At 43.8% G+C, this 16,616-nt stretch overlaps 1 protein-coding gene across 4 annotated transcripts in view; it reads right to left on the bottom strand.

The window, feature by feature from the left end:
* The window catches only part of MITF (melanocyte inducing transcription factor), a 214,099-nt gene extending 202,758 nt beyond the window's left edge, over nt 1–11,341 (bottom strand). For all 4 annotated transcript variants that reach the window (XM_058562867.1, XM_058562884.1, XM_058562875.1 and 1 more), the window contains exon 1: nt 11,142–11,341. In XM_058562867.1, coding sequence (XP_058418850.1) covers nt 11,142–11,245 — 104 coding nt within the window. In that variant the 5' untranslated portion in view covers nt 11,246–11,341. The remainder of the gene's footprint in view (nt 1–11,141) is intronic.
* Nucleotides 11,342–16,616: the final 5,275 nt, after the last annotated feature.

The following is a 16,616-nucleotide window of genomic DNA, read 5'->3' as shown; positions in this document are numbered from 1 at the left end:
GACTATTGAATGCCACTCTGTTACAGCAACTAACATTAACTTAATATAAGGACTTGGTTTTTCTCTGCCTCCAAGGGATGGCTTTCTTCTAAAGCTCAATATCCTCCCAAGCTCAAGATCAATGGAAATAAACAGAGAATCTCTTTCTGTTAGCACCCAAGCAAAAATCCTAGGATTCGTTTTCATTAATCAAGATGTATCTCCCTGAAACCAATCCCTGTGATGAAGAAATATGGCCGGGCCTGTGTCAAATTCTCCATTCCTGGAGCCATGAAACAGAAGCACGTGGGCTGAGCATGTGGGAAGGAGTTGTTACAAGAATTTGGAAAAGAAGGCTGGCCCAGCGGCGTAGTGGTTAAGTTCGTGCATCCGCTTCAGCGGTGCAGGGTTCTTGGGTTCGGATCTTGGGCGAGGACTTATGCATCACTTATCAAGCCATTCTGTGGCAGGCATTCCACATGTACAATAGAGGAAGATGGGCACAGATGTTAGCTCAGGGCCAATCTTCCTCTGCAAAAAAAAAAAAAATTGGAAATGAGACTATAGGCAGGCAAAATAAAATTGTCCACTAGAGGAAATATGTAGGGAAAGGGAAGTTAGCTGCAGTGAGAATTGATTATGAAGACATCAGCTATATGAACTCTAGAGTGAAAAAAGAGGGTACACTAGGCCAGCAGAGGGACATGCAGTACCACTGACTCTAAAAACAAACCCCAATTAACTGTCCTTGCCATTCAACCCCCACTGTTAAATCACACATTTTGGTGCCTGTGATACTATGACCAAGCAAGCACCATCAAACTCTCGTTCATTTCTGAATCAACAAAGATTTAAAGCTTCCATATGTAATCAGTATCATTGGAATTACATTCCAAGATCCCATCATTTAGCATTTACACGTCTAGCATTTATCTAGATAAAACATTATTAGTGTTTATCTACCTAAAGACCAGTGGATAAATGACCACGCTAAGATGATGCAAGGTGTGGTTCCAAAAAGTCTACACATGGATTGTCCAACACACCACAAGGCTGTGGCCAATCTCTCACGAGTTACTCTCCAAGCATCCTTCCTTGCAGCAAATGCGTAAACTTTTATTTGGAATGTCACCAGGAATCATGCCAGTTGCATATATTTTTAGGGACTGTTTTACATAAGCTTGTAAACTCTTCTTTTAAAAATAAATAAATAGAATTTTCAAGAATGAACAGTTGGTGTCATCCTCTTCCCTTGAAAGTAAATGACCCTAACTGGCCAATACTATTTTAATGTTTATTCACAGACATTCTCTGCCAAAAGCATTATAAATTCGTTGCAAAGGGTGCTATCGGCCAAGGTGCCAATGTTCTAAATTTAGATGGTGTGGTTATGCAGGCTCAGTAATAAAACAGAGCAAAGCTGACCCTGAAATAATACCTTTCCATACTTTGCTAAAAAACTTGAAATGCTAAAAATTAAAACAAAAATGGATGTAGAAGGGATTGTTACAATATCTGTGTGTCTGTTCATGGACTCAATCTTAGAGTACTATCTCCAGCTGCTTGGGACAGACATATGCAAGAGAAACAGCGTGGCCACATCTCACTGAGGTCCTCTGCTAGACTTTAAGAGGATTTGGCACTAGGTTCCGAGTTCAGTAGGGAAATCATCTTTAGGATTTCTATGTGCTCTTCCTTTCATCAAGTTTCAAATCTCCAGCTATAAAAATAAAATGTATATTTTGAAAAACATGCTTCTTAGAACCACATAGTATTTAGGAACATTTTACAATAAAGGTACCAAAGTAAATACAGCATTCCTATCTATCTGTCATCTCATAATTTCATATATAACATTAGCCATCAGGCTAAAATTTTCCCTGCATCAAATCTTCCCACCAAAGCAAGTTAAACTTCCCAGAAGGAAAACCTGCTCTACAAATACAAGGTATACATACTCCCAACAGTGGGGACAACCACTTTTCCCATGTTGCCCTTGATCATATAAGAAAATAGACAAATGTGTGTGAATGATTCAGCAAGTTATCTCACTTTGGGGAAGGGGCGGGGGTGGGGAGGTTGAAGGCCAGAGAGGCCTTCCTAAAATTGCTCAATAACCCACAATTTTCTTATAGAAGAAGAGGATTCCACCAGTATACTCCATAGACCTATAACTCACTACATTTGGATTTAAAACATTTACTCTCACAAGACCCAGGATTTTCCCTTTTGAAAGTTCCACTCCACGGGTACTTGAATCAAAGTACACTGCTCCTGAAATTCGAATGCTTTTAAGTTTTTTTTTTAAGTAGTTGAATTAAAAATACGCCATTGCCTGCATATGTCAGCATTGATGAAAGCTTGAGGTGGTGTGTGGGAGGAGAGGCTTCTTCTTTTTTATTTCTGCATCAACACTGACATTTTCACATCAGTGTAGACAGGAAGTGTGATCTAGGGGCTGAAACACAGGACAGGGAGTCAGGAGTTCTGGTGGGTTATTTGTGGTGTGTGTGTGTATATTTTGTTAAATCAATCTTAGGCTGGATGTTTGAATCTTAGGTTACTTGGACCTCTCCTTTATATCAAAAAGTAATTCAAAATCCAGCCAAAAACCTTTCCTAAGCTAAGCATAAGGGAAGTATGGTCGGACATGAATGATCTCAATGCAACAACGGGGAGAAGAGCAAGGGGACAACTCAAGTAAGATGATCCTAGAGGAAAGAAAAGATAATAAAAATAACAACACCCATCTCCACTTCTAGTCCAGGGTTAGCTTCATAAAGACAAGCATAAATCTCTGACTCACTCAACACTAGGAAAACACTTAAGACCAAGTTATAAACACTTACAGGGAAGATTAATGTCTGTATTTATTTCTCCACTATTCCTTTATTACCTTAAACCAATCCTATATGTCTTCCTGAACACCTATAAGGTCAAGCCTAATGTTAGCTGCTTGACATGCACTACCTTTTATCTTCACAGCAGTCTTGCAAAGTAGCCATTGCCCCATTTTCCAGAAGAGGGAACTGAAGTTCAGAGAGATTGGGTAACTTGTCCGAAGTCACACAGCTAGTAAGTGGTAGCACCAAGATTTGCACATTTATTTCAGACATTCAAGTCTTGCCTCAAAATCACCTCCTCCAAGAAGTCACTCCTCATGACCCAATTTAATAAAGCCCCCTTCTTTCCCAGTCACATTCTATCAATAACATCCTATTTTTCATAGCACCAAAAATTATCTTGTTCATTTAACTGTGTCCCCATCTCCAAGATGGAAGCACCATGTTAGCAGGAAGTTGGCCTCTCTGGTTTTACTTCTGACTCCCTACGGCCAGCACAGAGCCTGACACACTACAGGAGCTTAATAAATAACTGTGGTAATGGGGGAGAAAAAGGAAAATAAGAAAAATGAATAAATCCAGGTCCTTCTGACCCTAAAGTTATACTGCCTCTGCTTAAAGTGATTGAGGGACGTTTTAGAAGCACCTTGGGGAGGACAGTAGGATCCTCCTGATTTGAGGTACAATTTACTTCCCTGTGGGTCTTTCTCTCACCATCAGCCCACCACTCCCCCCAAGCACTGCATCCTTTTCAGCCTGCCCTGGTTGAGCTTCCAGCTCAGATGGAAAACAGCCAATGAGCGGTATACCATCTGTAACACACTCAGCACAGTGTTTAGCCCTTGAGAAGCCTCCAGAAATGCTGGAGGTTGAAGAGAAGAGCCTCATCGTTCTGAATCTCGGGAGAGATGTCTCATGTGAACACTCCACAGGTGTACCTCTTTATTCTTCATGGCATGCATGAAAGCCCGGTAGCGAAAGATGGAGCAAAGAAATAAGGAAGCCATGTTTAAGGACCAAGCTAGAGAAATGAGGAGCCTGGTTCTCCTCCCCAAATCCTCAGGAACAGAAAGGAGGTGAAGGAATTTCAACAGAGATCCCAGACTTGCTCGCAGGTCTTCTTGCCCTCAGCCCTCATCTGCCTCAATAAAGAGGCAGACTTCATGACTTGGTGTAATTCCTTGCCCTAGAGCACACAACGTTCACCAGACTCACAAAAACCTTCTTATAAACTGCAAACTTGTCTACAATATCAAAAGACTGTGGTGACTGCATTTAATATCTTTGACCCATCTTCTTGATTATTTTTTCCAAATAATGCATACTTGGAGTTGAGTCCAACATATTTTTATAATTTACTTCAATGAGACAAACCTAACAGCAAAGTACATTTTATACTTAAAACACACACACGAACGCACACAAAAAAACAAATGAAACTCTTGCTTACTGTCCTTGAAAAATGACAAAAAAAATTCAGCTAAGGATTTTTTTTTTCCTATTATTTATCCTAATACTGCCAGTTCTGAAACAAAGCAGTTGGAGGGAGAAATTTAGTAACTTTGATTTGTCCCAAGATACATTTTTTTACACTGAGGTCCTATTCCTGACAGTAAGCACATGTGACCTGTTCTAAAAAAAGGATATTTTCCACTTCTTGCACAACTGGAGCAGATATAAACATCAGCCTGTGCAAACTGCACGGCAGAACTCAAAGGGAATTAAAAACACACACACATACATACACTTAAGTAAATTCTATAAATAGCAGTACTCAGGAAAAGGAAATCTCCAATAACACACAAAACCAACACTTAGAATCCCACTTTAATCAAGTTCTCCATCTAATCATACCACATCACTAATTTGCATAATAAGACCTGAACACCTGCCAGGTTAAGGCACCTCAATATGTCTATTTTGCTTCAGATACATTTATACAGGCTTTAGTTCTTGTTAAGAGAGGGGAAAAAATTGCAATCATGGTAAACTAGAGAAGAAAGAACTGATATTACTTACTAACAGGTGCTAGGCACTCTGCAAAGCACTTTTACACATTTTATCTCAGTTTTAACACTTCTACTAATCCTAAAAGGACAGTTCCACTGATCCCATTTTACAGGTAAAGAAATTGAGACTCCTAGGGGCTAAGTGTCTTGAACACACACATAGCAGTTAAGTGGCAAAGCCGTGGGCACGGCGCATAAGCACAGCTCCCTCTGAACCTGTCCACGTGCACCCAGTCTCTCTGCCACCACCAGGTGCCTGCACACCACGAGGAAGAGCTGGGACTCTAGTCAGAAGTTGAAAAGACAACCACAAACCCTAAAAGTCTGTTTTAAGATTATGCCCTCCAAGGCATCTAACGTTTTATTTACTGTTGTGGAGAAATATGTTTGAGTATTGCTTGACCTTCAAGGCCAAACTCAAATATCCCTATTTGTTCACAAAATCGGCCCCCAAATTCCCTTCCTCCATTAAATTCCCATTGCCGATGCCCACCTCCCCACGGTGATCACACTCTGTCTCATAAGTTTCGCTGGATCCATGTGTTCTCTTTCCCTCATCCACTGAGGTGAGTTTTGGAGAAGGAACAGCACAATGCACCTTGGCATTTCCCAGCGTCAGCACAGCACACCTTTTATACAGTACAGACTAGCAGACAAGAGCCGGAGGCTAGAGCCAGACGGCCTCCATTTAAATCCAGGCCCATCTGCTTGCTCTGCCTCAGTTTCCTTCTCTGTAAACTGAGAATGATAAAAATACATACACCCAAAGTGAAAGTGAGAATTAACTGAGTTAATACAAGTAAAATATTTAGAATCGTTCCTGGCATGTAGTAAGCACTGTATAAGTGCTACCTGTTTTTAAAATTATAATCAGGGCCGGCCCCGTGGCTTAGCGGTTAAGTGCGCGCACTCCGATGCTGGCGGCCTGGGTTCGGATCCCAGGCGCGCACTGACGCACCGCTTCTCTGGCCATGCTGAGGCCGCGTCCCACATACGGCAACTAGAAGGATGTGCAACTATGACATACAACTATCTACTGGGGCTTTGGGGGCAAAATAAATAAATAAAATTAAAAAAATAAATATAAAATAAAATAAAAAATAAAAATAAAATTATAATCAATATCAATAAAAAATAAAAATAAAATTATAATCAATATCATTACTGTTTTTATTTATTATCATTACCTCATGCAGGTTTTGCAAGATTAAGTTAACACACATAAAACAACTTAGAACTGGGGTTAGTACGTGCTCAATAAATGGTAGCTATCATTATTGGTGTTAATTTGCACATACTAGGGTTCAATAGATACATGTTGAACATGAATTTTTATGTATATGCTGATGCCACAAGTGCTTTTTTTTAACCAGCATAAAGAAACTGTTACGGGTTGGATCAAAAATATAAAATTAAGAAACTTATCTGAATACCTCATTAGGAAGAAAGCAAAAAGAATTTACTAAAATTGGGGTAATTTTATTGCATAACAACACTGGCCTTAGAGAAGAAAGCCAGAGTAAACCAAATGCAAACACTTTTCAGAATGTCAGGACTCAACAGGATAATAAAGGCTAATAAAGAAAATAACAACAAGAACAATATCCGCTAATGTTTACTGAGCAAGTACTATATTGCAGGCACCATGCTAATACTTTTCCCAAGTCACTGCCACAGCTAATGTTCTCAAGACCCGTAGGAGGCAGGCCCCCATTTGCCAGATGAGGAAACTGAAGCTAGAGGTCACCCAGGCTGCCCAAGGTCATCCAGCTAGTTAGGGACAGACAGTGATGCCAGAACAATGCTCTTAATCTCCATGCTAGTGATTCCCTGCAGACTGAACAGAGAGAACAATCAAGAAAACTTGCAGAAATCAATAAAAGATTGAGTTTTGTTTTTCCAAGAATGGCTTATCATTGCATAAATGAAAGGGTATTTTTAATAGGAAGACAGGAGGGAAAATCTCAGCATAAATCCAAGAAAGGGCCGTGGCTTTATACCGAAATATATGCGTGTGAGTGTGCGTGTGACACGATAGTCTTTGTCTTTCTCATTTCACCACAAACCGGTGAAAACTTCACACATCTCTCTATGAATCAGCATTTGGGAACCACTGCTGTATCCCGTCCTGCCATTATAAACCTAACACTTTCGTTCCCATTTCTAATTTGTAGGAAGTAACAGTCATCTAAAACATTACTAAAAATTTGAGCAGAGAAGAAACTAGAATTAGACGAAGCCAATTCTGAAGTCTGTCCAGGAAAGGGGCATTAACAACTACAAAGCCGCAGAATTTAGCACGGAGTAAACCAAACAAAAAGACTATGACCTTGAAAGAGGCTACCATGTTTTAAAATGGTTTTTTCAGGTCCCAAAGACCTATAGAGACTTCCTTCCTTGCTGGGAGCTCATTCAATAGCTCCACAGCTGTTTCCCTGACGTGACAGTGCCGACGTGTGAATTCTGGGTTCACCTTCGATATTCAGCACTTTTCCCCTGCACCCACCATTCAGAGCTCATTCCCAGGAGAACACATCGAGGTTTCAAACACCTTATTGGGAGAACCAATCTGCAAACAATTCTTCATAGAACCTTTTCTGGTCATGTGTGTCTTCCTACGACACAGCTTTGCCACTCAACATGACCAAAAGGGGGCTCACATAAGCTAAACTGAGCAGCTTCACGTGCCTAAAGGCAAGGGAATCTGGGTTAGGAATGAAACATGTCTTTCCTCAGGAAACACTTGCACATCTGAGCTTAGCCCAAAGGAAGAATACATAAATTCCTCTTTGGTGAGACCCTGGTGGATACCTATTTTAAAAGACACGCAATGTTGAATGCAAAACCAAAACCAAACACCTCCTCTTGAGTGGGGTACTGACACATCTTCAAATGACAAATCGCTGTTGTGCCAGGCATCATTCCAGGCCAGTCATTCTGAAACACGGGTGATTCTGCCCCTATGGGCATTTGGAAGGGTCTGGAGACATTTTTGGTTTCACAACTGGGGAAACGGTGCTACTGGCCTCTAGTAGGTAGAGGCCCGGGATGCTGCCAAACATCCTGCAATGCCCAGGACAGCCCCCACGACAAAGAATTATCCAGCCCAAAATTTCAATAGCACCAAGGCTGAGAAACTGTCAAAGGCTCTGGGGACCCAACAGTAAACAAGGAACAGACTGAAATCCTTACTCCCTTGGAGCTTGCAGTCTTGTGTGGAGAAACAAAATAAAGCTAACATATTAGAAAATTATAGAGTAGATTATAATCTAAGTACTATGGAAGAAACAGAGCAGGGCAGGGAAGATGGGAGTTTGGAGGGAGAGCAATTGTAAATAGCATGGTCAAGGTAGGCTTAATGGAAGTGACATTTACAGGAAGACTTGAAGTTGGTGGGGGAGTGAGCACTGTGGCTCTCTGGGCAAAGGACCGTCCAGGCAGAGGGACCAGCAAGTACAACATACAAAGGCCCTGAGGTGGAGGGGTCTGGAGTGTTCCAGGAATAGCAAGGAGACCAACCTGGCTGAAGCAGAGGGAGCCAGGAGAGGGGCAGCAAGCAAGAAAGTCAGAGCTGACAGGGAGCTTGCCCAGAGAGGCTGCTTGTGCCATTTTAAGGATCTTGAGTTCTACTGAAACTAGGAGCCACTGGAGGGTTTTGAGAAGAGAATGACATGATGTAACACGTTTTAACACAGGGTTTCTCAACCTCAGCAGTGACGATTTGGGGCCAGATAATTCTTTATTGTGGGGGCTGTCCTGTGCACTACAGAATGCTTTGCACCTCTAGCCTCTACTTCCTAAAGGCCAGTAGCAACCTCCTTCCATTGTGACAACCAAAAATGTCTCCAGGCATTGCAAAATCGCCCCCAGATTGAGAACCAATTTTAACAGGAACATTGTGGTTGCTATGTTGAAAATCCACTGAAAGAGGGTAAGGGTGGAAGGCAGGAGAGCAGTTAAGAGACTACTGCATTAACCCAGGCGAGGGCTGGTGCTGGCGTGGACCAAAGAGGTAGCAGAGGAGTTGGTGAGAAGGGGGCAGATTCTGGACATATTTTCAACTCCAAGATACAATCCGGAGAACACAGTTCATAGATGAAATGGCTACAGCAGCCTTAAGCTTTCAATTTCAACTTTTTCCATCCACGACTTACAAGAAGGTAAGTGCCCCAGCAAAGACTTAAGACAAAAAGCTATGAGGAGACCCTGAACAACGTGTGGCCCTTTTAAAGTCACACAACAGATGTCGATGACAATACGTTAGACAACTGTGGAAAACAGTATGGGGGAATTTTGCCAACCCCATATATTTATTCACAGATTTTATTTAACTGGTTTATTTCAAAGAGCATGTGTCTGCTCCACAGACAAGTTTTACAACAACTTTTTTAATTTAGCCTTCCTCTCCATACCGGTTCTGTCCCGCACCTGTTTCTAGCTTCAACGTGTGAAGCCACTGCTTCCCACGTACGCACATTTTTCCTTACATGTGCTAGCTAGCTGCCGAGGACGTTCACCCTTGCAAGTAATTTTTTGCCGACTCTGAAAAAGAGCAGGCCCAAATCCTTCAACAGGAGTTTCATGGCACTCATTTAGGTTTTTCCAGATGGTATTTTCCTCACTCTCTCAGTCATTTAATTTATGTATCAGCTACCATCAAAAATGTTCTAAACAGTCCGGTTAATTCATTTCTTTCAGGACTACACACACACGCACACTCACTCCCTCATTCTGGTCATGCAAGCATTTGCTTATAGAAGCAAAAGCAGAGACTGCCTGGTAAAACACTGGTCCCTTCAGCCGAATGCAGATAAAGCCCCAATGAGCATAACCAACAATACCCTTTACACAATATTACTCAAAACCCCCAACCCCCAACACACACAATCTATGCTCACACACAAAACAGCCATTATGAAGAAAAACCACCAACTAAAGGCTAGTTTTATGCATCTAACTGCATAGGAGGTTTCCTCCCAATCTTGGTGAAGCATCAGCAAAGTGGCTGCTTCAGCAACCCGGTCGGTGGGTGTGCTGTTCCCAGATTTTCTTCCCCAATTTGGTTTCAGTCTTGACATTGGCCTGAAGGAAACAAGCCTGGCTCTGCTTTCAGCTAGAGCAAGTACCAGCCTCCTGTGCCCCAGAAGCAAAGATTACACCACCTCACTCCTAACTGAGCTGCCCTTCTTCATTCACCCTGATTTCTGGACCCACTCCCCCTCTGCCAGCCAGGTCCATTCACCCAGGCCCTACCCAAAGCCAGGGGCAGGCAGGAAGGTTTGAGAGAGTGCTGAAGCACTGCTGAACCTTCCAGTTGTAGCCTTATCTTATGTCACAACTGAGGGGTGGAAATGAACCCTTCTCTACTACTACAGCCTCAAATGACCATCTCCCTCTTAGTGAACTATGGGAATGTCCGGAGTGCCACAGGACAGAAAGGAAGATCTCCAACCCATTCCGACAGATGAGTGGGAGTGGAGGTAACATAGAAAGTGGGCACTAGAGATGGTGGGGCGCCAGACCTGCCAGTGTCTTCACTCTCCTAAAAAGTTTTTGAAGTCCCCAGAGAAATAAACACGTGTCGTTGCCAAGCAGGGGACACTCCCAAAACCCTCCAGTCCCAAGGCTTTTTCCCCTCCAGGTAAGGCCTGGATTTGAATGGGACTCTATCGCCCAGGGAGTTTAACCTGGACGAGGAGACACGCCCCCTCGCTGCCCCTGGCCCCGCCCGCGCTCGGGTGCAGCCTGCGGGAAGGTGAGAGGCGGGGCTCAGAGAAACCTCACCTGGAGGCGGCCAGGGGCGGGTTTTCCCACAGGGACCGGACTCCTAAGAGGCGACAACAGACAAGCTAATTGCTTCCCTCGAACGTCGCGCCTCAATCCACCCCAAGCTCTCCCTCTCCAAGTCGTCAGCCCGTTGAGATCTTCAAAAAAGGGCTTCACTAGAAACTCTTCTTCCCTCCCTTCCACCGCGACTGCCTCCCGGCCCGGCGCTCCTCCTCCCCCACCTCTGCTCCGGGTCGCTCCCCAGCCCCCACTGGTATCCCCAGCCAAGGGTCCCCTCGCCGGGGCGGGCGGTCCCAGGCTGCCCGCCGCGCCCGCGGAGTGCGCTTCGGCGGAGACCCCCCGGAGGCGCACCGGCTGGGCGTGCACGGCCCCCAAGTGCGGGGGGCAGTTCGCCCTCTGCCCCGGGGCAAGGGCACGGGGTCCTTGTCCCAGAGCCCGGCCAACCGGCTTTCCACGCCCCAAGGTGGGAGGCGCGGGGCCCCCCAGCCGCCCGCCGCGCCTCCCTCCAACTGTCACCACTCACCTGCTCTTCAGGGGTTGACTTTTGAGTTCGTAATAGGTTTTGGGCTCTTCGTGAAACTCCTCCCCGACTTCGAAATCCGGCACGATCCCCGATTCCGACTGCATGGCTCCCGCTTCCCGGCCTTCTACTGCTGGAAAGTGCGAACAGAACCCGGGGGCGGAGGGAAGGTGGCGGGGCCTGGGTCCCCCGAGCGGCGCGCCCCCGCGCTGTGCCGAGCTCAGCCCCTCACCCGCGCGCGGCCGCCCGCCCCAGCGCGGTGAGTTTACACTCGCACTCGGGCGGGAGGGGCCGGCGGCCGAGCGCTGCCTGGGATCTGTAGTTCGGTCCGGGCGGGGCATTCCCGGCTCGCCAGGGGAGCAGCTCCCGCGAAAACTACAACTCCCAGAAGGCCAGGCGGGGGCAGAGGCAACGTGGTGGACACCGCTAGTGCAACTCCTGTTTGGATTCATTGTCAATGTCAGCAGCTCCTCTCGCTCGTCTCTCCCCGCTTACTTCAAGGGTACAGACTTGGCTATTTAATATTAATAAGAACGGACTCAGCCCTGTTCTCCTATCGTCATCCCGCCTCCCAGCTCAGACACTTGAGAGGGCACGCCAAGTCGTTATTAAAAACAAAAAAAAAATAGTGAAGTGTTTTGCACTACAAAGTTTTAGCCTTCAAGCCTCCCTTAAAATAAAAGGTCTTCCTATCAGCCTGCGTGCTTCCCAGCGCTGCTGCGACATATCAGCTTGTCCTCGGATTGGAACAGAGTGGAGGAAGTTTCCTTCACTTTGTAATTAAAACACTGTAGAAAGTGCTCTTGTGCGTTTCATTTCTATAACTGACCCGGACTGGGCTTGTAAAATACTATTCATCCAGCTGAGTGGCTCTGTCCGCTCTATCCAATTAGCCACTTCTAATCTAAAGCAACACTTCAAAGGTTCGGTGAATTTTAAAAGGCACAAAGTTAACAAAACAGCGTCATCACTGTCTGCTTTTAATTTCTCAGTTGGCCGGGAGTTCAAACGAGATTGTCCTAACATTTCAGGAGTGAAATTGTGGGGTACATAAACTGTGCAAGCGTCAACCCTCCCCTGAGCTTCCCGGCATTCACTTAGGGACCAGAATAACAGGGTCTGGTATGGCTCATTTGTACTTCCAGTCCTGCTCTCTGATTAGTTCCAGTAGGATGTGTTCCTTCTTTTAAAAGTCTTGAGGCATCAGGGAGGCGGTAGAGAGTTAGAGGGTGGTGTTTAAAGTTACAAGACCCAGAGCTGAAATCCCAAGTCCTTCTCTAAAGCGCTGTGTAATGGTGAGCATGTCACTTGATTCCTAGAAGCCTTGATTTCTTCATCTCTGAAAGAGGAGATTGGCAAACCTGTTGTAGAAGATGTTGCAAGGTCAAATGCAAGAGAAAGTGATTTGTAGTCTGTAAAAATGGTGTTCAATGGTCATTGTTTTATTTATTAGATCTTGAGGATATTCCTTGCAGACGAACATTTCATCTGTGATTTTGTCCTTTCAGAAGTAATAAACTAAATGATCATCCTGGGAGAAAACTCTGAGGAGGTTAGATTAACGACTGGACATCTCTCAGGACTTGCCCTTTGCACGTTTTGCCTCACAATGAAACATTTTAATTTCACGTTTGGTCCATACCATTAAACTATGACAGAACCTGAACACTCTTGAGGAAAGTGGGCTTTTTGTGCTCATGAATGTGGTATCCCACGTTCCTTGATCGCCGGACTGCTAGAAATCAGATGTTAAAAGTAAAGTGTTACTCTCTGCCAGAAGGAAGAAGAGAGGTAAAACATGAAGGGAACATTCAGCCTAGACTCCTAGTCTCATCTTGATTCTCAACCGTAGAATGCTTGGAATGTGGGAGGAGGGGTTGATCATCATTAATAGCTTGGGAGTATTACAGGCATTTAAGGGGTATGGGTCAGAGATGCTATACAATGACAGACTCTCTTGTCCAAATATCGGTGGTACCCCCATGGAGAAACACTAGACTCTTCATAATCTTTTGGTTCACCAGAAGCTTTTTAATCTGAGGAAAGCTATGGACCTTCTCCCCAGAAATATAGATATAAACAAGATTCTGTGCATAATTTTGGCCTGTTGACCTTTAAAGACCATCAAGGATTCATGTTAGAACTGCAGTTTATAACCTCTTTTGAACTGTAATGAAACAGTCCGTTTCATCATTCATTATATCAAACAGTGATCTACTAGACCTAAAGGACCAAACCTGAAGGGGAAAAAACTGTCAAGAAAGCTAAGACCTCTGAACTTACCTCCAACTAAGGGCACCTTCCAGAGAGATCCCTAGGGTGCAAAGCTCTGAGATGAGGTTGCCCTGAGTAGACACAGGTAGCTGCTATTTTTTTTTCTTTTTTTTTTTTCTTGTGAGGAAGACCAGCCCTGAGCTAACATCCAATGCCAATCCTCCTCTTTTTTGCTGAGGAAGACTGGCCCTGGGCTAACATCCATGCCCATCTTTCTCCACTTTATATGGGACACCGCTACAGCATGGCTTGCCAAGCAGTGCCTCGGTGCACACCCAGGATCCGGGACAGCGAACCCTGGGCCGCCGCAGCGGAGCATACGCACTTAACCGCTTGAGCCACCGGCCGGCCCGATAGCTGCTATTTCTTTTCCCCTACATTTTTTCTTCTGGTCTCATCCTACTCTTGCTTCAGGAAAACTTCTGTCACATATGGCAAGGTTATCCATCACAGCGCCATCAGCAACCCAATGGGAGTGGGTATGTGACCTAATCCTGACCAATAGGTGGGCCCATTTCCTTAGCCACAGTGATTCCTTTATGGATGAACACAGGACCCTACCATGACTAGAAGTCCTCCTTGGGACTTCTCTGCTAGGGCAACTGACTGTCTGATTTTTGGAAGCAAAGTGTTAGAAGAAAGGAAACCTAGACCTAACTACTTATGGCCACATAACAAAGCTGATCAAAAACAAGAGAGGCTGAGATAAGATCAACAATCAAAGAGAAGCAGAAACAAGCAAAACTGAGAAGTAGAAAACTACCATAACATTGTTCCAGTTTCACGTTCCAACCATACCTGAAGTCAGACATCCTTGGACTTTCTAGGTATATGAACCACAAAAAAATTTTTCTTTTTGCCAGAACTATTTGGTTTAGCTTTTTGGCACTTGCAACCAAAAGAGATTTGAGTAATCACCCTAAAAACCTTTCACTCCTTTAAATGGACAATTTTCTATAGACTACTATACCATTAATCCACAAACAAAAAGTTGGCCACCTGCTGGATAGCCCCTGTAATCCCTCTTCATTAGTGAATTGAACCCTAGGAGTAGCTACCACTTAGAAAAAGGCAATAAGGGGCTGGCCTGGTGGTGTAGCGGTTATGTTTGCACACTCCACTTCCAAGGCCAGGGGTCGGCGGCCCAGGGTTGGCAGGTTCGGATCCAGGACGCCGACCGAAGCACCCTTTGTCAAGCCATGCCGTGGAGGCGTCCCATATAAAGTTAGAGAAAGATGGGCATGGATGTTAGCCCAGGGCCAGTCTTCCTCAGCAAAAAGAGGAGGATTGGCAACGGATGTTAGCTCAGGGCTAATCTTCCTCACACACACACAAAAAAAGATAATAAAAGTCAATAGCTCCACATATTTCAACCAAGAACTATGCCTATTAAAAGTACAAAAACAATGGCTAAAGATTATAATTAATTATTGTCATTAATAATATGACCTATATTTAGGTAATAGTTTACTTTTTTACACATGCATGTCACATGCACCTCTTGTTGAGCTCATAAAAATCCATCAGAGATGCATGGGCAAGGGTCCCCGTTTTAATACACATTGAACATGCATTAGTTATGGACATGGCATTGTGTTAGGTAAACGGACTACAAGAATGTATTTGACTTCCTCCCTGCCCTCAAGAGGCTCACAGTCCAGGAGTTGAGTCAAGGCTTGGAACACAATGAGAAACCACACATAAGGTAGCAAATGCTAAGCAGCAGATGATTGGTGTTTGATCATACTTTCATATCTATTTAGCTCAACAACTATTTATGGAGCACCTACTCTGTACCAGCCACATTATGTGCTAGATAAGGGGGAAATAGCAGTGATGAGACGTGTATTCCCCACACTCAGGACATAGTCCCTGCCTTTTTAGGAATAGGAACGAAAATGATTTAATGGATAAATAGAGTGACAGAGAGGTACACGCTACAAGCGTCTGAGAAAGGAGCAACCATTGAGGGCAGGGGACAGAGAGAAAGGATTCTTGGAAATGTGACTAAGCTAGTCTTCAAAAAATAAAAAAAAGAAAGGAAAAAATCTAGCGTATAAAATGTGAAAACTAAATCTGATCAAGCCCCTAGAACTAACTACCAACTTACAGGAAAAAAAACAAAAAGTGAGACAGAAACATGTTAATAGTACCACAAGGATGCAATAAGACAAGCTCAGAAATTGAGAAATTCTACAAGACGTTGAGAAATTCTTCAAAAAACAAAGAGCATGAAATAAAGGGGAAGGAGGAACTGCTATAGATTTTTAAAGATTTAAGAGACATGTTAGGTGCGTGAATTACATCACAATTAAAAAAGTAAATTGGAAAAAAAAAGACGGATCACTCTCGTGTAGACAACTGGAGCCTGATTCAAACAAACCAATTGTAAAAATTCATTTTGGAGAAAACTGGGAGTGTTTGAACATGGGCTGGAATTGGGTGATATTAAAGAATTATTGTTAATTTTATTAGGTGTGATAGTGGTATTGTGCTTATCTTATTGTTTTAAGTTCTTATCTGTTAGTTAGGCATACGTATAAAGTATTTATGGGTGAGATGACATGATTTCTCAGAGTTGCCGTAAAATACTCCATTTCCTCTCTTCTGTCCTCAAAAATGTCTGGGAAAGGAAAGATGAAACATGAATGATGAAATTGAGTAATGTGTTATGGAAGTTTAGTATACTACTCTCTCTGCTTTTGTGTACATTTGAAAATTTCCATGTTGAAAAATAAAACATAAAAATAGTGAGAGAGAAAGAGAGATACCGTCATAATGCCTTGTTTTAGATGGGGTACAATTTCTGATAAAATTAGATAAAAAGGCATGTCATTCAAAGGAGGAAACAGACATGAGGAAGATGTGGAAGCAGGGTTGCGCGTGGTATATTTGGAGGAAAGAGTCAATAGAAACCGATTATGGTTGATGTAAGCAGAAAAGAATTTATTGAAAGTGTTCTGAGTAGCTACAGACCCTCAGGAAGGGCAGCAGAACCTGGCACAGAAGCTACGCATCAAGGAACAACTCCAAATCTATGCCATAGAACTGGACTAGCAAAGGCACCACCAGCATGCCAACTGTGTCACTAAACATCACAGCTTGCGCCTCTGACACTGGCCACAGGATGCTGTCCTTGGTTGAAATGTATGGAGCTATTGACTTTTATTACCTTTTAGAAGCAGTATCTATTCCTAGGGTTCA

The sequence above is a fragment of the Diceros bicornis genome, chromosome 2 (assembly GCF_020826845.1).
Source record: "Diceros bicornis minor isolate mBicDic1 chromosome 2, mDicBic1.mat.cur, whole genome shotgun sequence".
Taxonomy (NCBI): domain Eukaryota; kingdom Metazoa; phylum Chordata; class Mammalia; order Perissodactyla; family Rhinocerotidae; genus Diceros; species Diceros bicornis.
This window is presented reverse-complemented; position numbering and strand designations above follow the sequence as displayed.